We start from the raw sequence: 16465 nt of genomic DNA on the forward strand, positions 1-16465 counted from the left end.
TATGCCAGCTGTGCCATCATGGAGGTGGCATGGGTTGACAGGTGAGAGTGGGCAATTCCTTTTTATTCTCAAAATGTTTAAAGTTGTAGAAAGAGAGTTGCAATAATTGGCAGGGTGCCCCTTGCCAATCAGGGCTACCAAGTGAGAAGACAGTAAGAAATGGAGGGATATGGACCAAGGGCAGGCAGAAGGGGTTAGTTTTATTTGGTATCATGTTCGGCACAAATCATAGGCCGAAGGGCCCATTTTCCTGTGCAGTATATGTCTGTGTTCTACAGCAGTCCCCCATTTTTCCTGCCAACACATGGTGCAAAATGTTCCCATCACTGGAACCAAAGCAGCTACATATCCACCCCACCACCAAACATCATCCAAAGTCTCCTTGGTGTCTTCTACATACATCTGTCTGCAATCCTGGCAGCGCCAATCACAGAGCCCTGGCAGGAGCATGGCCATCAGTTCCCAAAGTGAGATTTCCACCTACTGAGGGTTGTTTATCCCCCTTGCAGTGTTTAATGGCTATGGGGATGAGGGAAGACATCTAACCTTGCACTTCACAAAGAACGCTCCTTGCAATTCTATGGACAGAATGCCAGCCTCGCTGGAAGAAAAGTCGGTGGTTTGCAATCCATCTGTGAATTGCAAGGAGTATTCTTAGTAAAACCAAAGATATAGGATTAAAGAAAGGTACAGCCCAGAATAAGACCAATCAGGCTATCATGCCAGTACCTGCTCTTGGAAAGGGCAGATGTGCTTTCTTCCATATCTGTGCTTATTATCCCATCCCTATCTTGAGTACCTGACCAACTCTATGTGACAATTATTTATGAAGTTAGCTTCTACAACCATTTCAGGTAGAGAATTTCAGTTCCCAACAACTCTGAGTGAAAACAAATTCCCCCATCTCCTATCTGGATCATTTGACAAAGAGTTTAATCTGCATCTGGGTCGAGAGGAAGCTATATGACAGTTTTTACAGTGTCTTGCTGGTTAATCCTCTAGAGACCAACTGCAGTGCAGTGGGAATATGAAATGATCAAATACCAGGACATCCACCTGACCCTATTCAGCTTATTTAAGAGCACCCAGCAAAAAGATTTGTGAGAAAATGGAAGAGAATCAAAAACAGAATGCTCAATCACTTTATTAAAACTCTTGCAATCTGTCAAATAATTTGCCAAACTCCAATCCCCAATAAAAAATAGGAAGTGCTAGAAAACCCCATTGGGTCCATCAGTGTGTGTGGAGAGAGAAACAAGGTTAATGTTTCAAGTTTTTTTCAGAGCCCACAAATCTCCATCAACCATTCAATGATAATAAAATATTTCAAGTAATGTTCAATAAATATCAGGGCTTACACTGTTGTTTTAGACAGCATTTATCATTCAGTCAACACCATTAAAATTAATTACATTTATCTCATTCCTTCATGTGGGATATGTATGAAAATTGTCTCTGCATTTGCAAGTACCTTAAAAGAGTGACATCCTCCAAAGTGACTTGATTGTCTGTGAAGCAGTTTAAATATCCTGATGACATAACAGATGTCAGACAACATCTGCTGTGAAATCGTTTAAACATCCTGAGGATATGAAAGATGATCAATTAGTACAAACAATTTTTTTTTCTTATTACTGATTGCTAGAGTTAATTATGTAACCAGGAAGGCAGAGATGCACTACAGTAGAAACCAGGTTAGAAAAGGAAAGATTAACTGATGTATCAACGTTTGATCACAATGCAGTGTCAGTACTAGAAGTTCAGAATGAAACTCATTCTGATGTCCATTATCATCAATAACACCAAGGCCTGGAACTTCCTTTTCTGGCAGAGTAAATGAGAACAACAGCCTTCTGCCCCTCTGATGTCTCCATTTTCCTGGAGCCACTGTTTGGCTGACAGTCAAGTCTATCTGTTTAGGTAATAAGTTTTGTTCTAGCTTTCCAGTTGGCTCAGGAACGCTTGTGTTTGCTGACTACTTGCTGGAGCATGGGGCAAGTCATGTGATGACATATATTTATTCACAGTTGGAAAGCTGACATAGAAAGTAACAGAAGGTCTAGGCACCAGGGGGTCAACAGGAACGAAAGTGATCTTTGTCTGGAACAGATTGCAGGAAATAGCAAATAACCCGTTTTACAACCAAACAATTTATTTTGGACATCAATTGAAGATACTATTGGGTTGGTGTCAAATAGCTTTCCTCCTTACCCCTGCCCAAGGCAGACTTCACCCTCAAAACATTCAACAGCAGCTAGGAAAGAAAAAGCAATATATTTTTAGAAGGACCACAGATAGAGGAAAGCATCACAATTAATTGAGCAGCAGAGCGCAATCTATTTGATGTTAAAAATGGGGATTGATAGAAACATTTTGTTTTAACTTGGTCTTACTAAAACCAAAGGAAACATTAACAGACCCTAGGAAGATTATTAAATGCTCCCCATTTGACTTAAGCTGGGAAACGTGGCAAGTAGTGAACAAGGACCTGGGAAAGAAAATTCAAACCTGTGTTATGATTTTCACTGCTCAGATTTTATGATTTATTGTCACTTGCATTTTATAGTGAATGATACAATGAAAAGCTTCAATAGTTACCACAATCCAGTGTCATTTTGACTAGTTTAAGAATAAAAAGGATAAAAGCTATAATTGAAACAGAGTCCTGAGCCCTGACTGGCTCACTAATAACACATGTGCTGCCACCCCTCCTCCACTACCATGTCACCTCCTATGCTAGACCCAGCAATGTAGGTAACACCACTCTTTAGGCACCATCTCTTCACCACTGGGTCCACCTCATCGCTGCCAATGCCAGTTCCCATGCTGAACCCACACACCCTCCAACTAGGAGTCCTCGGCTCTGCTCTGGGCCTGCTGCAATTGGGTATCCCTGGATCTGATGCCAGACCCGCCTGCTGCCAATATCTCACCCAGGGTTCTATTGCAGCCACTCCCTCCTCTTTGATGTCGCTTTGCCAGCACCATCTTTAAAGCCCACTGGCGTTCACTGCAGGAGCTTTGCCATCACCGAATGCTGCCACTGCCACTGCCTTCAGTTGCCATGAGGAGTCCCCCCATTCCACACATGGTCTATTCGAGTGCCACACTAATGTCGCCAACCAACCCACGATTCAAGGCTCCAAGGAAAGAAAAACAAAAGAGAAAGAGCAGAAGTTAAAAGGAACAAAAAGAAAGCAGATGGGAGTGGATGAACCCCAGGCAAGAGCCAGCTATTCCGCACCATCTTGATACTTAAGTATCAATGGATGGAATGTGTGCCCTGATGAAGCTAGATTTTGAGCAGACTAACTAGCAATGTTTAATCGCATCACTGCAAAGGCCACACGAAAGCAGGAAATGTTCAAATTGGAAGATGGTTTGTGGTGTTCAGAGGGATATTGTTGCAAAAATCAATCCTCATGCTGCTAACCCTCTACAGTAATGGCCTAGTAATCTCTCCTTTCCTCCAGAGTCCTGGAACCTCAAAATGTGCATTGGAGCCACTGAATTTTCTTGAAGTTAAATCTATCAGTCAATTTATAAAAGGTTGACTTTGGGATGATTTCTGACAGGAATCGTGGCACTTGCTAAGGAGCAAGTGACATTCCCTATCTGATGGCTATTTGAGCCGGCTTCCAGCAGGAATTCTTTAAATAAGAGAACCTCCCCAATCCAAGACTGTCCTCCAGGGCCATCACTTGGAGGAAAGTATCTGATATGAATACCCAGGCTAAAAGACTGGCAGATCTTTGAGCCCTGTGTGTTTGCTAACAATGGGGAAATAGCTTTCTTGAAAGCCATCAGTGGGAGCACTGCAGATCACAGAGTCTGCCTTGAAATGTTTATTTGTTTCAAATCAGTCTCACAGATTCATTATCTATAAATTCAATGCATGGACCCAAATGATAGATCAAAGCAAAACATTGGTATTCAGATATAAAAAAAGGTCTTTGTTACAAAAAGTACAATATGCAAAACAAAAATCAATGCCTGTACTGTAAAAAAAAACAAGAATTTGTTTTTTGGCCAAAAGGAAAGATGATATGTAAGTATCCTTCTCCAACAAAAGCATGGTTGTATTTTGATAATTACTGAGTTTTGATGCACAATTTACAACAGTCAGAGGGAGCTGAAAATGTGTTGCTGGAAAAGCGCAGCAGGTCAAGCAGCATCCAGGGAACAGGAGAATCGACGTTTCGGGCATAAGCACTTCTTCCGGCTTATGCCCGAAACGTCGATTCTCCTGTTCCCTGGATGCTGCCTGACCTGCTGCGCTTTTCCAGCAACACATTTTCAGCTCTGATCTCCAGCATCTGCAGACCTCACTTTCTCCTCAATAGTCAGAGGGACACAGCCTGTCTTGAATTCTTTCTATGCATGCAACTGTTAGAATCACTTTGAAAGCCATCTGACAGTATCACAGATTTTTGATTCTGAGGTAATTATCCCTCCAAGTTACTGTCCCTTTCTGTGGTCAAGTATTGTTGTCTCTTCTTAACATTTTCCCACGATAAAATACCGAGATCAGGAAGTCAGCGTGTGGAGGGACTGTGGCTGTGAACTCACATTCTGAGCTACTGGACCACAAAGCAGCAACCCCCGCTTCCATTGTCAATGTGATTCTTCTTTAAACTTTATCAATTAGCTCACATGTAAACATTATCCCTACTCAGAAGAGAATAACAGCAATAATTTGGAGGAACGTACCAAAGGTTGTGAGATCCCCAATCACCTCACCCTGTCACTGATGCCCTTTGCCCTCACACCGGACGCATTCATTTTTCTTTGATCACTTATGGGTAGTGGGCATTGCTGGCATTCATTGCCCATCCTTAATTGCCCTGGAGAAGGCAATGATAAGCTGCCCTCTCGATAGTTACACCAACAATGCTGTTAGGAAAGGAGTTCCAGGATTATTACCCCACCAAAAGAACAGCAATTTATTTTCAAGTCAGGATGCTTTGTGGTTTGGAGGAACTTACAGGCTCCCATGCATCTGCTGCTATTGACATCCTAAATGGTAGACATCATAGATTTGGAAGGTGCTAACAAAGGAGGCTTTGGGAGTTACCACAATGTATCTTGTAGATGGTACACACTGCTGTCACAGTGTTTCAGTGGTGAAAACATGAGGTGAGTTAGTCACCACAGATTTGGCAACCTTTGACCTGCTACTGTAGCCACAGCATGTACTTGACTGGCAAAGTTCAGTTTCTGATCAATGGTAAAAATGGAGGATTCAGCAGTGGTAATGCTATCATAAGAGGGTATTCATTAGAATCTCTTCTCTTGGAGATAGACATTGCCCCGTACTTGTGTGGCCCAAATATCACTTGCCACTTGCCAGCCCAACCCTGGATCATGTCACCTTGCCTCATATGGATACAGACTGCTTCAGTATCTGAGGAATCCCAAAGGGTGCTGAATATTGTACAGTTATCAGCAAACATTCCTATGTCTAATATTACGATGGAAGGAAGGCCATTGATAAAGCAGCTGAAGACGGTTTGGCCGAGGATGTTACCCTGAAGAACTCCTGCAGTGATGCCTTGGACTGAGATGGTTGACCTCAAATAATCACAACCATTTTCTTTTGTACCAGGTATGACTTGTGGAGAGTTTTCCTTCTGATTAAACCCAAATTAAACTTCTATTGAACAAGTTATTCATCTGTAAGTTATTCCTCTGTAAGTGCCACCTGATGTCATTTCTTCCATCACATCGCTCATGCCGAGAGTGAACTGGGTTCTGTCAGGTTCACACAGCTCCTGATTTCATTACAACCTTAGTCTAAACATGAATCGAAGAAAGTGGACTCGTAGGGTGTTAATTGGCGCATTCAATTTGCCTTGTTTTCTGTGTAGAGGACATAACTGGGCAATTTTCTGTATTGTCGGGTAGATGCAAGTTAGCATTGTAGCTGTACTGGCACAGAGTGACTAGGAATGCAACTAATTCTACAGTATAAACCTCATGAAAAGGCCAAGATCAATCATCCATTTGGTCCTTCTGGCTGGAGATGTTTGCAAATGCATCACCCTTATTTTTTGCATTGGTGTGCTGGGCACATTGTGGCTGGGAATATTTATGGAGTCTATTCCTCTTCTTAGTTATTGAATTGTACATCACCAATTATAACTGAATGTGACAAGAATACAGAACTTATATCTGATCCATTAATTATAGTATCACTTTGTGCTGTCTGTTGCAAGCTGATATTTGGCATGTAAGTAATACTGTGTTGTAGCTTCACCAGGTTGTTACCTCATTTTTAGGTCCACTGTGTCTGCTCTTGGCATGCTGTCCTGCAGTCTCCATTGAACCAGGTTTGATCTCCCAGCTTCATGGTAATGGCAAAGTGAAGAATATGCCAACCCACAAGATTAAATATTGTAGTTAAATATAATTCTGCTGCTGCTGATGGTCCACATCACTTCATGTATGCCCAGTATTGAGTTTCTGGAACTTTTCAAAGCCATTTCGGATGCTGGCAGTTCTGCATATGATGGAGAGAGTCTTAATGCAAAGAGCTTGCATTTCTTACTCTTTCCAATACTGCCAGGGGTAGATGCCTCTGTAACAGGTAGATCAGTAAGGATGACATCAAGTAGAATTTTCCCTTATTGGTTCCCTCACCGTCTGCAGCAGGCCCAGCATAACATCGCTGTCCTTTAGTACTTGACCAGCTTAGTTATTACTGTGTTACTGAGCCACTCTTGCTGGTGGGCATTGAAGCCCCCCCCCCCCACCTAGGTACACTTTCTGCCCTTTCTACTCTCAGTGCTTCCTCTAAGTAATGTTAAACATGAAGGACCACTGATTCATCAGCTGAGGGGACAAAGGATAGTGGTACTTGGTAGTCAGCAGGAACATGCCTTGTCCATGTTTGATCTAATGCCATGAGACATCATGGGTCCAGAATCAATATTAAAGACTCTAAGGTTAACTCCCTCCCAGCATTAAACTGATTGGTTATGTTGGTATCTGGCATAGTAGAAGACATGATTTGTAAGTATGCTATGTCAGTCTACTGCTTGACTAATCTGTGAGAACACTGTCCCGATTTTGGCTCAAGCCTACAGATGGTACTCAGAAAGTTGCTGCCAAGTCAACAACTTTGTATTTGCCACTATCATTTCAATACCCAAGTCAATGCCAAGTGGTTCCTATGGCTTAATTTCTTCTTTAGATGTAGATATGGACCAGACCAGCTGGCAAAAATAGATTTCTTTTGCTATAAAACCCTTATGAATTATAGAAGCATATCCCAGCATGATTGATTATCTTCATTACAGGATGGCAAAAATAATGAGCCCAGTTAATTATAAGGCTGAGAATCTTAGAGAGAATTTGGCGAACTGGATGGAAAACTGACTAAGTTAAGTAAAAGATGACAATAAGATAATGATGAGGAGGTGGTGGGGAAGAGTTGGGGAAAGGCCTGGTTGGAAGAAGGGACAGTGACTAACAAATCTTTGCAGAGGACTACTCCAAAAGATGTACTGTTATGTCTGTATCAAGAAATGTTTTTCTTGCATAATCACAATGAACGTTTTAAAATTTGCTGATGGCATTAAGGTAATGCAGATGGAGGAATTGATAGTATTTAAAGATAGCCGAAGATATATTTTAATGATAGGAAGTGGAAACTTGATATGCATATATGATGAAGGTAGATCCATTAGTAAAGATGGGACAGGAGAAGGATTTAGATGTGATTATTGATTATTATCCACTGAAATTTCCAGTTAATGTAAAGCTGTTGTCCACTAAGTTAATCACATACAGTATTACAATAGCTCAAAAGAACACATTTTCCTTTTTCTTCCCAACTTATTCCACTTGTGTTATCCTTTTCTACTTGACTGCATATGGTAGTTCAATGACACAAGCATTGCTTGCCCTCTGGTACCCACCCAAATGACATTTTATCACGTGTGAGCCCGAGCAATGTCACTAACTATCTAACTTTGGTGGGCAATGGTTGAAAGCTGTCCTGTCTTTCTCCAGCCTTGACCCTCATGCTCATTAACAACAATTTACATTTACATAGCGCTTTTGATTCAATTAAACATTCCACTATTTGACAATTAACCAATCAAAAAATCCCAAGGGACACTCTAAAGTCCTATTTCTCAATGAATTGAGTTTTACTAGGACTGCTTGATGCCACACTAAATCAGGAAGTGTGGCACTGGAAAAGCACAGCCAGTCAGGCAGCATCCAAGGAGCAGAAGAATAAGCTCTTCATCAGGAATGTGGGGGTGGCCCAAGGGGCTGAGAGATAAATGGGAGGGGGGTGGGTCTGGAGCGAAGGTAGCTGGGAATACGTTAGGTAGATGAAGGTGGAGGTTGATAATGATAGTTCAGAGCAAACAGTGGAGCGGATAGCTGGGAAGGAAGATGGACAGGTTCCTCCCCAACTATCCGCTCCACCCTCCGTTCCAACTTATCACCATCACCCACCACCTTCATCTACCTATTGCATTCCCAGCTGCCTTCCCCCCAGCCCCACCCCCCTTCCGTTTATATCTCAGCCACCTTGCGCCACCCCCACACCCCCTCAATTTCCCGATGAAGAGCTTATGCTCGAAATGTCGACTCCCCTGCTCCTCGAATGCTGCCTGACCAGCTGTGCTTTTCTGGTGCCACACTCCAGTATCTGCAGTTCTCATTTTCTCCTCCTTAATGCCACATTATGTCAAATGTTGCCCTGATATAAAGACTGGTCACTCTCACCACAATTCTGAAGTTCAGTTCTTTTGTCCATGTTTGGATTGAGACTGCAATGAGTTACTAGCCAAGGCAGAACCCAAACTGAGTGTCAGTGGGCAGGTCGTTCCTTTGCAAATACTGTTTGTTAGCATTCCCTTAATGCTAACATTAACTTTGTATCTACACCACAATGGGCCATGCATACAGGAGAAAAAAATAAGGCTCTGGTTGTGAGAGTTCTTTACTGCTGACTACCTTCTATTAAGAAAAGCACTGCCTTTCATAAAAACATATTTTAGCAAGTGTTGACACTTCTTGATACTCTAGTTCATGATGGATCAACATTTCTTGACAATTCTTGACAGGTTGACATTTTTTTTAAACTTCACAATACTTCTTAGCCAGTCAGCACTTCTTGACAGTGCTTGAGACTTCTTGACAGATCAGCACTTCTTTTCAGCAAATAGTTATTGGCACTTGTTGAAATGGTAGACAGTTCCCAGAGGTTTGTGCACTTCTTACCACACAGCCTCTCCACAATTAACAGCCCAAAGCATGTTTACTTGCCACCTCTCCACTCCTGCCTTGATTCATGATTCCTACATCTTAAGGATACAGATTCCATCCCCCAAGAAATGCTGAGTCCCAGTCCTGGGACCATATCAACAGGGATACCTCACTCTCCAAAGGACTACACTGGCTGGCCAGAAGAAACACACTAAGAATCGATGTTCTCTTACCTGCTCCAATTTCCACTCTGTGTTCCAGGCCACCAGGGATTTCAAAATAAGATTTGAGTGGAAGCAGCTGACTATTTAAATAGCCCACTTTCACCACAAAATGTTCATGTGCAAGCTACAGGTAGCCCTCAATTCTCCTGTGAAAATGGAAAATTCCTGGTGTGGGACAGGACTTGGGTTTTCTGACATCTTCAACAATTTTTTTTTCCTTCATCACAATGGAGAGGCAAAAATCTGTGCCAGAGTCACATACAAACTTGGCTTCATTGGAAGGTAGCAGAACAGCAGAACCTAATTTCTTAAATACTGAGAGCAATGGAAACTGGATCTCATCTGGTTTCAGGTTCTATTTGTTGCTAAAGTTTAGTGCAAAAACTAAGAGATATCACCTGAAGCAAACATAATTTTTGGAACCAACATGTTTATATCGAGAAAACCTCAGATTTAACCAGCGAGACACCTTTGGAAAGAATAAATATAGACCATTAAGTGCAAACTTAAGTAACTGTTAAACACGAAGTAATAAACATATATTAAGGAACTACCAAAAACAAATAAGTTAACAAGACATATTGCTAAAATAAGTTGATCTGCATCATTGGTGTAACCTCAATGTATCAGTAGAAACTCTGGTTGACTCCTTAGATGTGGTTTAAACAATTTAAACAAATCCTTATTTTCGCATCAATTCAAAGGATAGATAAGGTCCTCTCTGTCCCACAAATGAAGAAAGCTTGCTTTCCTCACACCTGAATTGGACTAAGCCAACATTAAAATTTTGAGTTCATTTGGGAGAGTGGAAAGTGTAAAAATAGATAAGTCCCCTGGGCCGGATGGAATTTTTCCTAGGATTCTCTGGCATTGACCTTTATGTCATCTTTGTCTACAAGAATAGAGCCAGAACATTGGAGGATAGTAAATGTTGTTGCCTTGTTCAAGAAGGAGAGTAGCGACAACCCTGGTAATTATAGACCAGTGATCCTTACTTCAGTTCAGGAAAAAGTGTTGCATGAGATTATAAGAGATAGGATTTATAATCATCTGGAAAGGAATAAGTTGATTAGGGATAGTCAACACAGTTTTGTGAAGGGTAGGTCATGCCTCCCAAACCTTATTGAGTTCTTTGAGAAGGTGACCAAACAAGTGGATGAGGGTAAAGCAGTTGATGTAGTGTATATGGACTTCAGTAAGGCATTTGGTAAGGTTTGTCATTTTTATAAATGACCTGGAAGAGGGCGTAGAAGGATAGGTTTGTAAATTTGCAGATGACGCTAAGGTCGGTAGAGTTGTGGATAGTGCAGAAGGATGTTGAAGGTTACAGAGGGACATAGATAAGCTGCAGAGCTGGACTGAGAGGTGGCAAATGGAGTTTAATGCAGAAATGTGTGAGATGATTCACTTTGGAAAAAACAACAGGAATGCAGAGTACTGGGCTAATGGTAAGATTCTTGGGAATGTAGATGAGTAGAGGGATCTCGGTATCCATGTACATAGATCCCTGAAGGTTGCCACCCAGGTTGATACGTTTGTTAAGAAGGCATCCAGTGTGTTAACATTTATTTGTAGAGGGATTGAGTTTCAGAACCATGATGTCATGCTGCAGCTTTACAAAAATCTGGTGCAGCCACATTTGGAGTATTGCATACAGTTCTGGTCACCGCATTATAGGAAGGATGTGGAAGCTTTGGAAGGAGTTCAGAGGAGATTTACTAGGATGTTGCCTGGTATGGAGGAGAGGTGTTATGAGGAAAGGCTGAGGGACCTGAGGTTGTTTTGTTGGAGAGAAGAAGGTTGAGGGGTGACTTAATTGAGATGTATAAGATCATCAGAGGGTTCGATATGGTGTAGAGACCCTTTTTCCATGGATGGTGATGGCTAGCATGAGGGGGCATAGCTTTAAATTGAGGGGTCATAGATATAGGACAGATGTCAGAGGTAGTTTCTTACCTCAGTAGTTTGGGATGCACTGCCCGCAACAGTCAAGGACTCGCCAACTTTAAGGGCATTTAAATGGTCATTGAATAGACAGATGGACTAGTGTAGGTTAGATAGGTTTCAAATTGGTTTTACAGGTCAGCACAACACCAAGGGCCAAAGGCCCTGTACTGTGCTGTAATGTTCTGTATTCAATGATTGGATTTATGAAATTCCTTTTAACTTCTCAGTTTGAATCGACCCATTCAGTGATGTATGAGTTCTGTGTGAGTTTGGGACAGTCATTCTGCAAGCACAAACCATTGTTTTATCCTAAACACCTGAAGTTAGAGTTAAGGCGTTATGTTGGGATGCAGTCGGAATTTATGAAACTGAGCGATGCATAGACTTTAGACTTTAGAAACAGACCGTTCAGTCTAACAAGTCTATATTGATATTTATGCTCCCTGCAATCTCTTCCCATTTATCTTCATCAAACAGCAATTCACTGTAGGAGGAACTTGACACAACATCTAATCCATATTTGACAAGGCATAGTGGAAAAAACAGTTCAAATACAAGATCCAGTTCCAGGCAAATAGTAAATATTAATGTAATAGCAATCGGTATCTCTGTGATTTCAATTCACTGAGGTATTGGGTGCATTATGTCAAAATTATATTTGCCTTTGTAGTTTATTTCTCAATATTTTAAATGTTTTGTCTTTCAGTCAAACAAGGTTCCTGTGGTGCAACCATCCCATGCAGTCCATCCCCTCACACCTCTCATCTCCTACAGCAATGAGCACTTTGCGCCCAGTTCGCACTCACCACACCTTCCAGCAGAGATCAACCAAAAATCAGGTAAGCACTTCTGATTAACTGTGTGAAAAATCATTTCCAACACGTTGGTGTTAATGAGGAAATGGCCGTTGAAATAGCAAGATATTTCACACAAGGAATAAGAGAGACAAGTTCACATCCAACTGGTGAACCTGAGTGGAGGCAGTTTGTAATCCTACTGAAGAATATACAGGATTTTGGACACACGCATTCACTAACAACACCCCCCCACCCAACAACGGATCTTAAGTGATCTAAAGTGAAAGTGAATACTATGAGTGGGCAGTCCCTAGCATTATGTTTCAGCTGGTTACTAATGACAATGGTAGCTCTCTGTAAAGTGCCCTGCACCCTCATGCATGAGACAGAAATTGTGACAAACTATAAATTACAAGAAAGGAATTATCTTCTGCAATGGTCTGCTTCAGTGTTAGTGAAGAGAAACATGTTCATTTAGAGAGAGCAGTGGACCAGCTTTCAAATTATTCTGATTCAGGTATCTAGACATAAAACTGTGTACGCTAGGTTTTCAAAGTGCTTCCTGCTGTCACTCCTGTTACCTTGCTCCAAAGTTCTTCCTGCTTTAAAACAGTTTCACATTCCTGTAAGTGCTTTTCTAAACCACATTGTCATTGATCTGCTTTTAACAAGAAATCAAATCAAAAGTGAAGGTAGAAATTAAAGCTGTATTTTAAAAAGTTGAACCGAAGATAATTATCTACTGGAGTGCTCAAATTGGAGTGTTAATCCTAGTTCCAACATTAAGTGAGTCCCTTTCAAGCAACGCTGGTTAAAAAAATCCTTAAAGCCTTTACCAGTCAATCAGAAAGAAAGCTTCCTTGAATTCTTAATAAGTGCATTCATTGAATAGTGTCCTGCTGAGGCAGACAAATCTGAAGGTTTCATTCCCGGTCATTGCTGAGCCTACAGGTCTTAGCAGAATGGCAATGATTAATCCTAATGTTTTCAGGCTAGGAAGAAGAAAAATATTCCACTGTGTCATTTAGTACTTCCTGTTGGAAAGTAGATAGTTGTGGAGAACATCTGACTTATGATAACAGCCTATAATGCACACTAACATTATAGATAGAAATACCAACCAAAACTCAAAATAAAGACTTAATGAAAGTCATGAAATAATTGCTTGTAAATTATACTTTTTCCAAATTAATCTTGACAAAAATAAATGCCAGCATCTTTAAGCATTGGACTATCTTTGGGTGTCAGACAGTGGTTTAACCTTTTCCTTCCCAAGCAAACTAAAAGCATGTAAATTAATTAACGAAATGTGTGAATGTGGTAACCTTGTGTCAGGGATTTGACCGGAAATAGCAGTGAAAAGGCAAAGTGATCTTTACATTGTGAGTAATATCTAAATGTCAAGTTAGGTCAATGTGAGACTGAGCTTTGGAGTCTGTGCTACTTTAAAAAAGATGTGTCATCACGTTTAGGAGCTTTGTGGTCAGATTTAGTGTGTTGTAAAACTTGGAGTTTGCTCAGAATACTTAGTTGGAACATTGCTGCCACAATTTGTATCAGAAGGAAAGTTCATTTGTCATCCAGTCTTACATTCACTGCTTTTGAACCATTCTTTCTGTATTATTTGCAATGTTCATTTTTAACATCAAACTAGTATGGAGTCATGTTATTATCTATTTACTTGGTAGAAATCTAAGTAGACATCTGACATCCCTTTCCCATCCACATTTCTTCAACTTTAGAAAGTCACATGTTAGAAACTATCAGTGGAGTGTGAAGGGAGGAAGAGACTTGGCATGTGGAGAAGTTAGGTTTTTCTCTCTCTCTAAATATTCAGATTGAACTCCAGTGCAATCATCAGGACCTGACTGCTATTTCAAACAGTGCCCAGAGAACTTCTGCCATGGGAGCCCACTGTCAAAATGTTGGCACCTGAAGAGGTCAAACCAATTCTTCTTTCTAAATGACGTCTTTCTGCCTGCTTTATGAGGTCAGAATAAATAGACATGCTTTTACAGGCTCCACTAGAAAGATTTAGACCTCCCCCTCCCTGGGAATTAAAATGGTTTGTACCTTACAATGCCAAAGTCAGGGCAGGTTGCCACTTACTTCTGTATGCACCTATCTGATCCCAGTCCTGAGTTGAACCTGGGGAAGAGATTGTCAGACTCAGTTAGTGATGTGGTGGAAATTAATCATAAATCTGGTCTCATCACTCTGTTCCTGCATGTCGAGCACGAGAATGGCATTTTAAGTTATGTAGAGTTAGGATACAGATCATCTATTTATGGAACAGATTGGAAGGTTGCGTGGTATAGTTCTTAACTGGAATATGCCTGAAAACATCTGCCATTACATTTTTGTAACAAATGTTTTTGGATTATTTTAAAAGAATGTAACATCGTATGAATATTGAAAAACAATGTTTTGTGTTAGAGGGTTGCATGTTTTGCCACATCTTTGATACTGATTGTTCACGTACAGGAAATTTGTTGTGAGTCAAAAATTCCTGCAAGTATTCTTTTTAAACATATTCAGAAGTAGTAATTAATTAGTCACACATTAAAAGGCATGAAGTGTTGTTCAAAGGCCAGTGAAGCTGACTGATAGCCTTGTGTTGTAATTATATCCTGATGTGGGGCAGTGAAGCCATATTTTGTCAGATTTGAATGCATTAAACTGTTTCATGTTCAGAGAGATTAGATGCTTAAATGATTTTCTGTCATTTGAATTTGAAAGCAGAACTTAAATAATATCATATCATACATGGGGTTTGCCTATCACAATGAATATTACCATAAACTGGCATAGCAATACTAAAAACATTGGCTTTTTATCATCTATTTCATAGGAGATATGGCATTATAATGGTCTATTCATGAGGGCAGATAACCTGGTACACTAACTGGGCTCTTTACTCCCAACCTTCATAATACACTGAATAGGAAGCTTTTTACATAGGAAGCAACAGAGGAACTGGATTAGACCACTCAACTCCATTAGTCTGTTCTGCCATTCAATTAGATTACGATTCATGTGTACATCAGTTTAATTTGCCACATTTGATGCATACCCCTTGCTACTTATAACCGAATAAAAAGCTTTCCATCTCTGTTTTGAAATTTTTAATTGGTCCAACATCCAGAGTTTGGGCAGGGTGGCAGGGGGTGGGGGAGGTGGCGGAGAGAATTGCAAATTTCCATTACCTTTTGTAAGAAGAAGGGTTTTTTGACTTCATTCCTAAATAGCATACTTCTGATTCAAAGATTATGGGGACCAGTTATCTCAGTTGGCTAGATGGTTAATGTGTTGTTCAGAATAACAGCATAGATTCCATTCCCATTCCAGCTTGGGACCTGACTCCACATCTTTCCATTGAAAGTGAAAGATAACAAAATATGCCAACCAAACAGCTCAGAATGAAATATCAGCAGATAATGAGCCAAAAACCAGCTTTCAAGCAAAAATACATGGCACGATCATTGTAACAATGTTCTTCCCTTGATCTAGGTTTCCCAGCTAATTAAAAGCCTTCTCAGTATTAAATTCTTTTACCTCTGTTAGACCACCCCTCAAACTTCAAATCTCAAGAGAATAAAAGATAAACCATGAAGCTCAGTTTAATTCAGCAGCTCATCATGGAGAAATGCAGTGATTAGCTCCTCCAACAAGTACAGGGACTAATGTACCATGAATGAGTTATATGCATGGTTAACAAGTCAGTACATATATATGGTAATCATTCAGGACTAGGATGCATTCAGCTAAAGAGGAAAATAGTAAGGTTGTCCAGTGGGTTATTAAAGTAGGGATCAAGCCATATTGTTTTCAATGGTTGTATGAGACAGAGACTATTATATGTTTGTATTTCTGATAACAAAACCCATCATACATAGCTCCTCACTGGAGTCTTGAAGTGACCTTATGGTCTGAATTTAAATCCAATGTGAATACAGGTGAACCTCGATTATCCAGCATTCGATTATCCGAATATCGGAATATCCAGCAAGATCTCAAGGTGCCGATGCTCAGCGAAACTATGCTATCCGGCATTCGATTATCCAGAATTCGATTAACCGAACAAAGCACTCCGCGCCTGTGTCCTTCGGATAATTGAGGTTCCTTTGTAAAAGGAAGAACTTTTCCAATTAACAGAGCCTATCTATATATCCTCTTCTAAGTGAACATGAACTCTGTTCCTGGAGTTCTACCAGGAATTCTATCATTGTTGAGATGGGCGTTGCTGACAAATCACTTCCATTGTAATGCTTT

At 40.6% G+C, this 16465-nt stretch overlaps 1 protein-coding gene across 4 annotated transcripts in view; it reads left to right on the forward strand.

Moving 5' to 3' along the window:
• The window catches only part of LOC122556583 (transcription factor 7-like 2), a 243554-nt gene that overhangs the window by 172027 nt on the left and 55062 nt on the right, over positions 1–16465 (forward strand). For all 4 annotated transcript variants that reach the window (XM_043703431.2, XM_043703435.2, XM_043703434.2 and 1 more), the window contains exon 4: positions 12103–12235. In XM_043703431.2, coding sequence (XP_043559366.2) covers positions 12103–12235 — 133 coding nt within the window. The remainder of the gene's footprint in view (positions 1–12102; positions 12236–16465) is intronic.

This window comes from Chiloscyllium plagiosum, unplaced genomic scaffold (genome assembly GCF_037043375.1).
Source record: "Chiloscyllium plagiosum isolate Xiang-an unplaced genomic scaffold, Cpla_swu_hap1 HiC_scaffold_16, whole genome shotgun sequence".
Lineage (NCBI taxonomy): Eukaryota > Metazoa > Chordata > Chondrichthyes > Orectolobiformes > Hemiscylliidae > Chiloscyllium > Chiloscyllium plagiosum.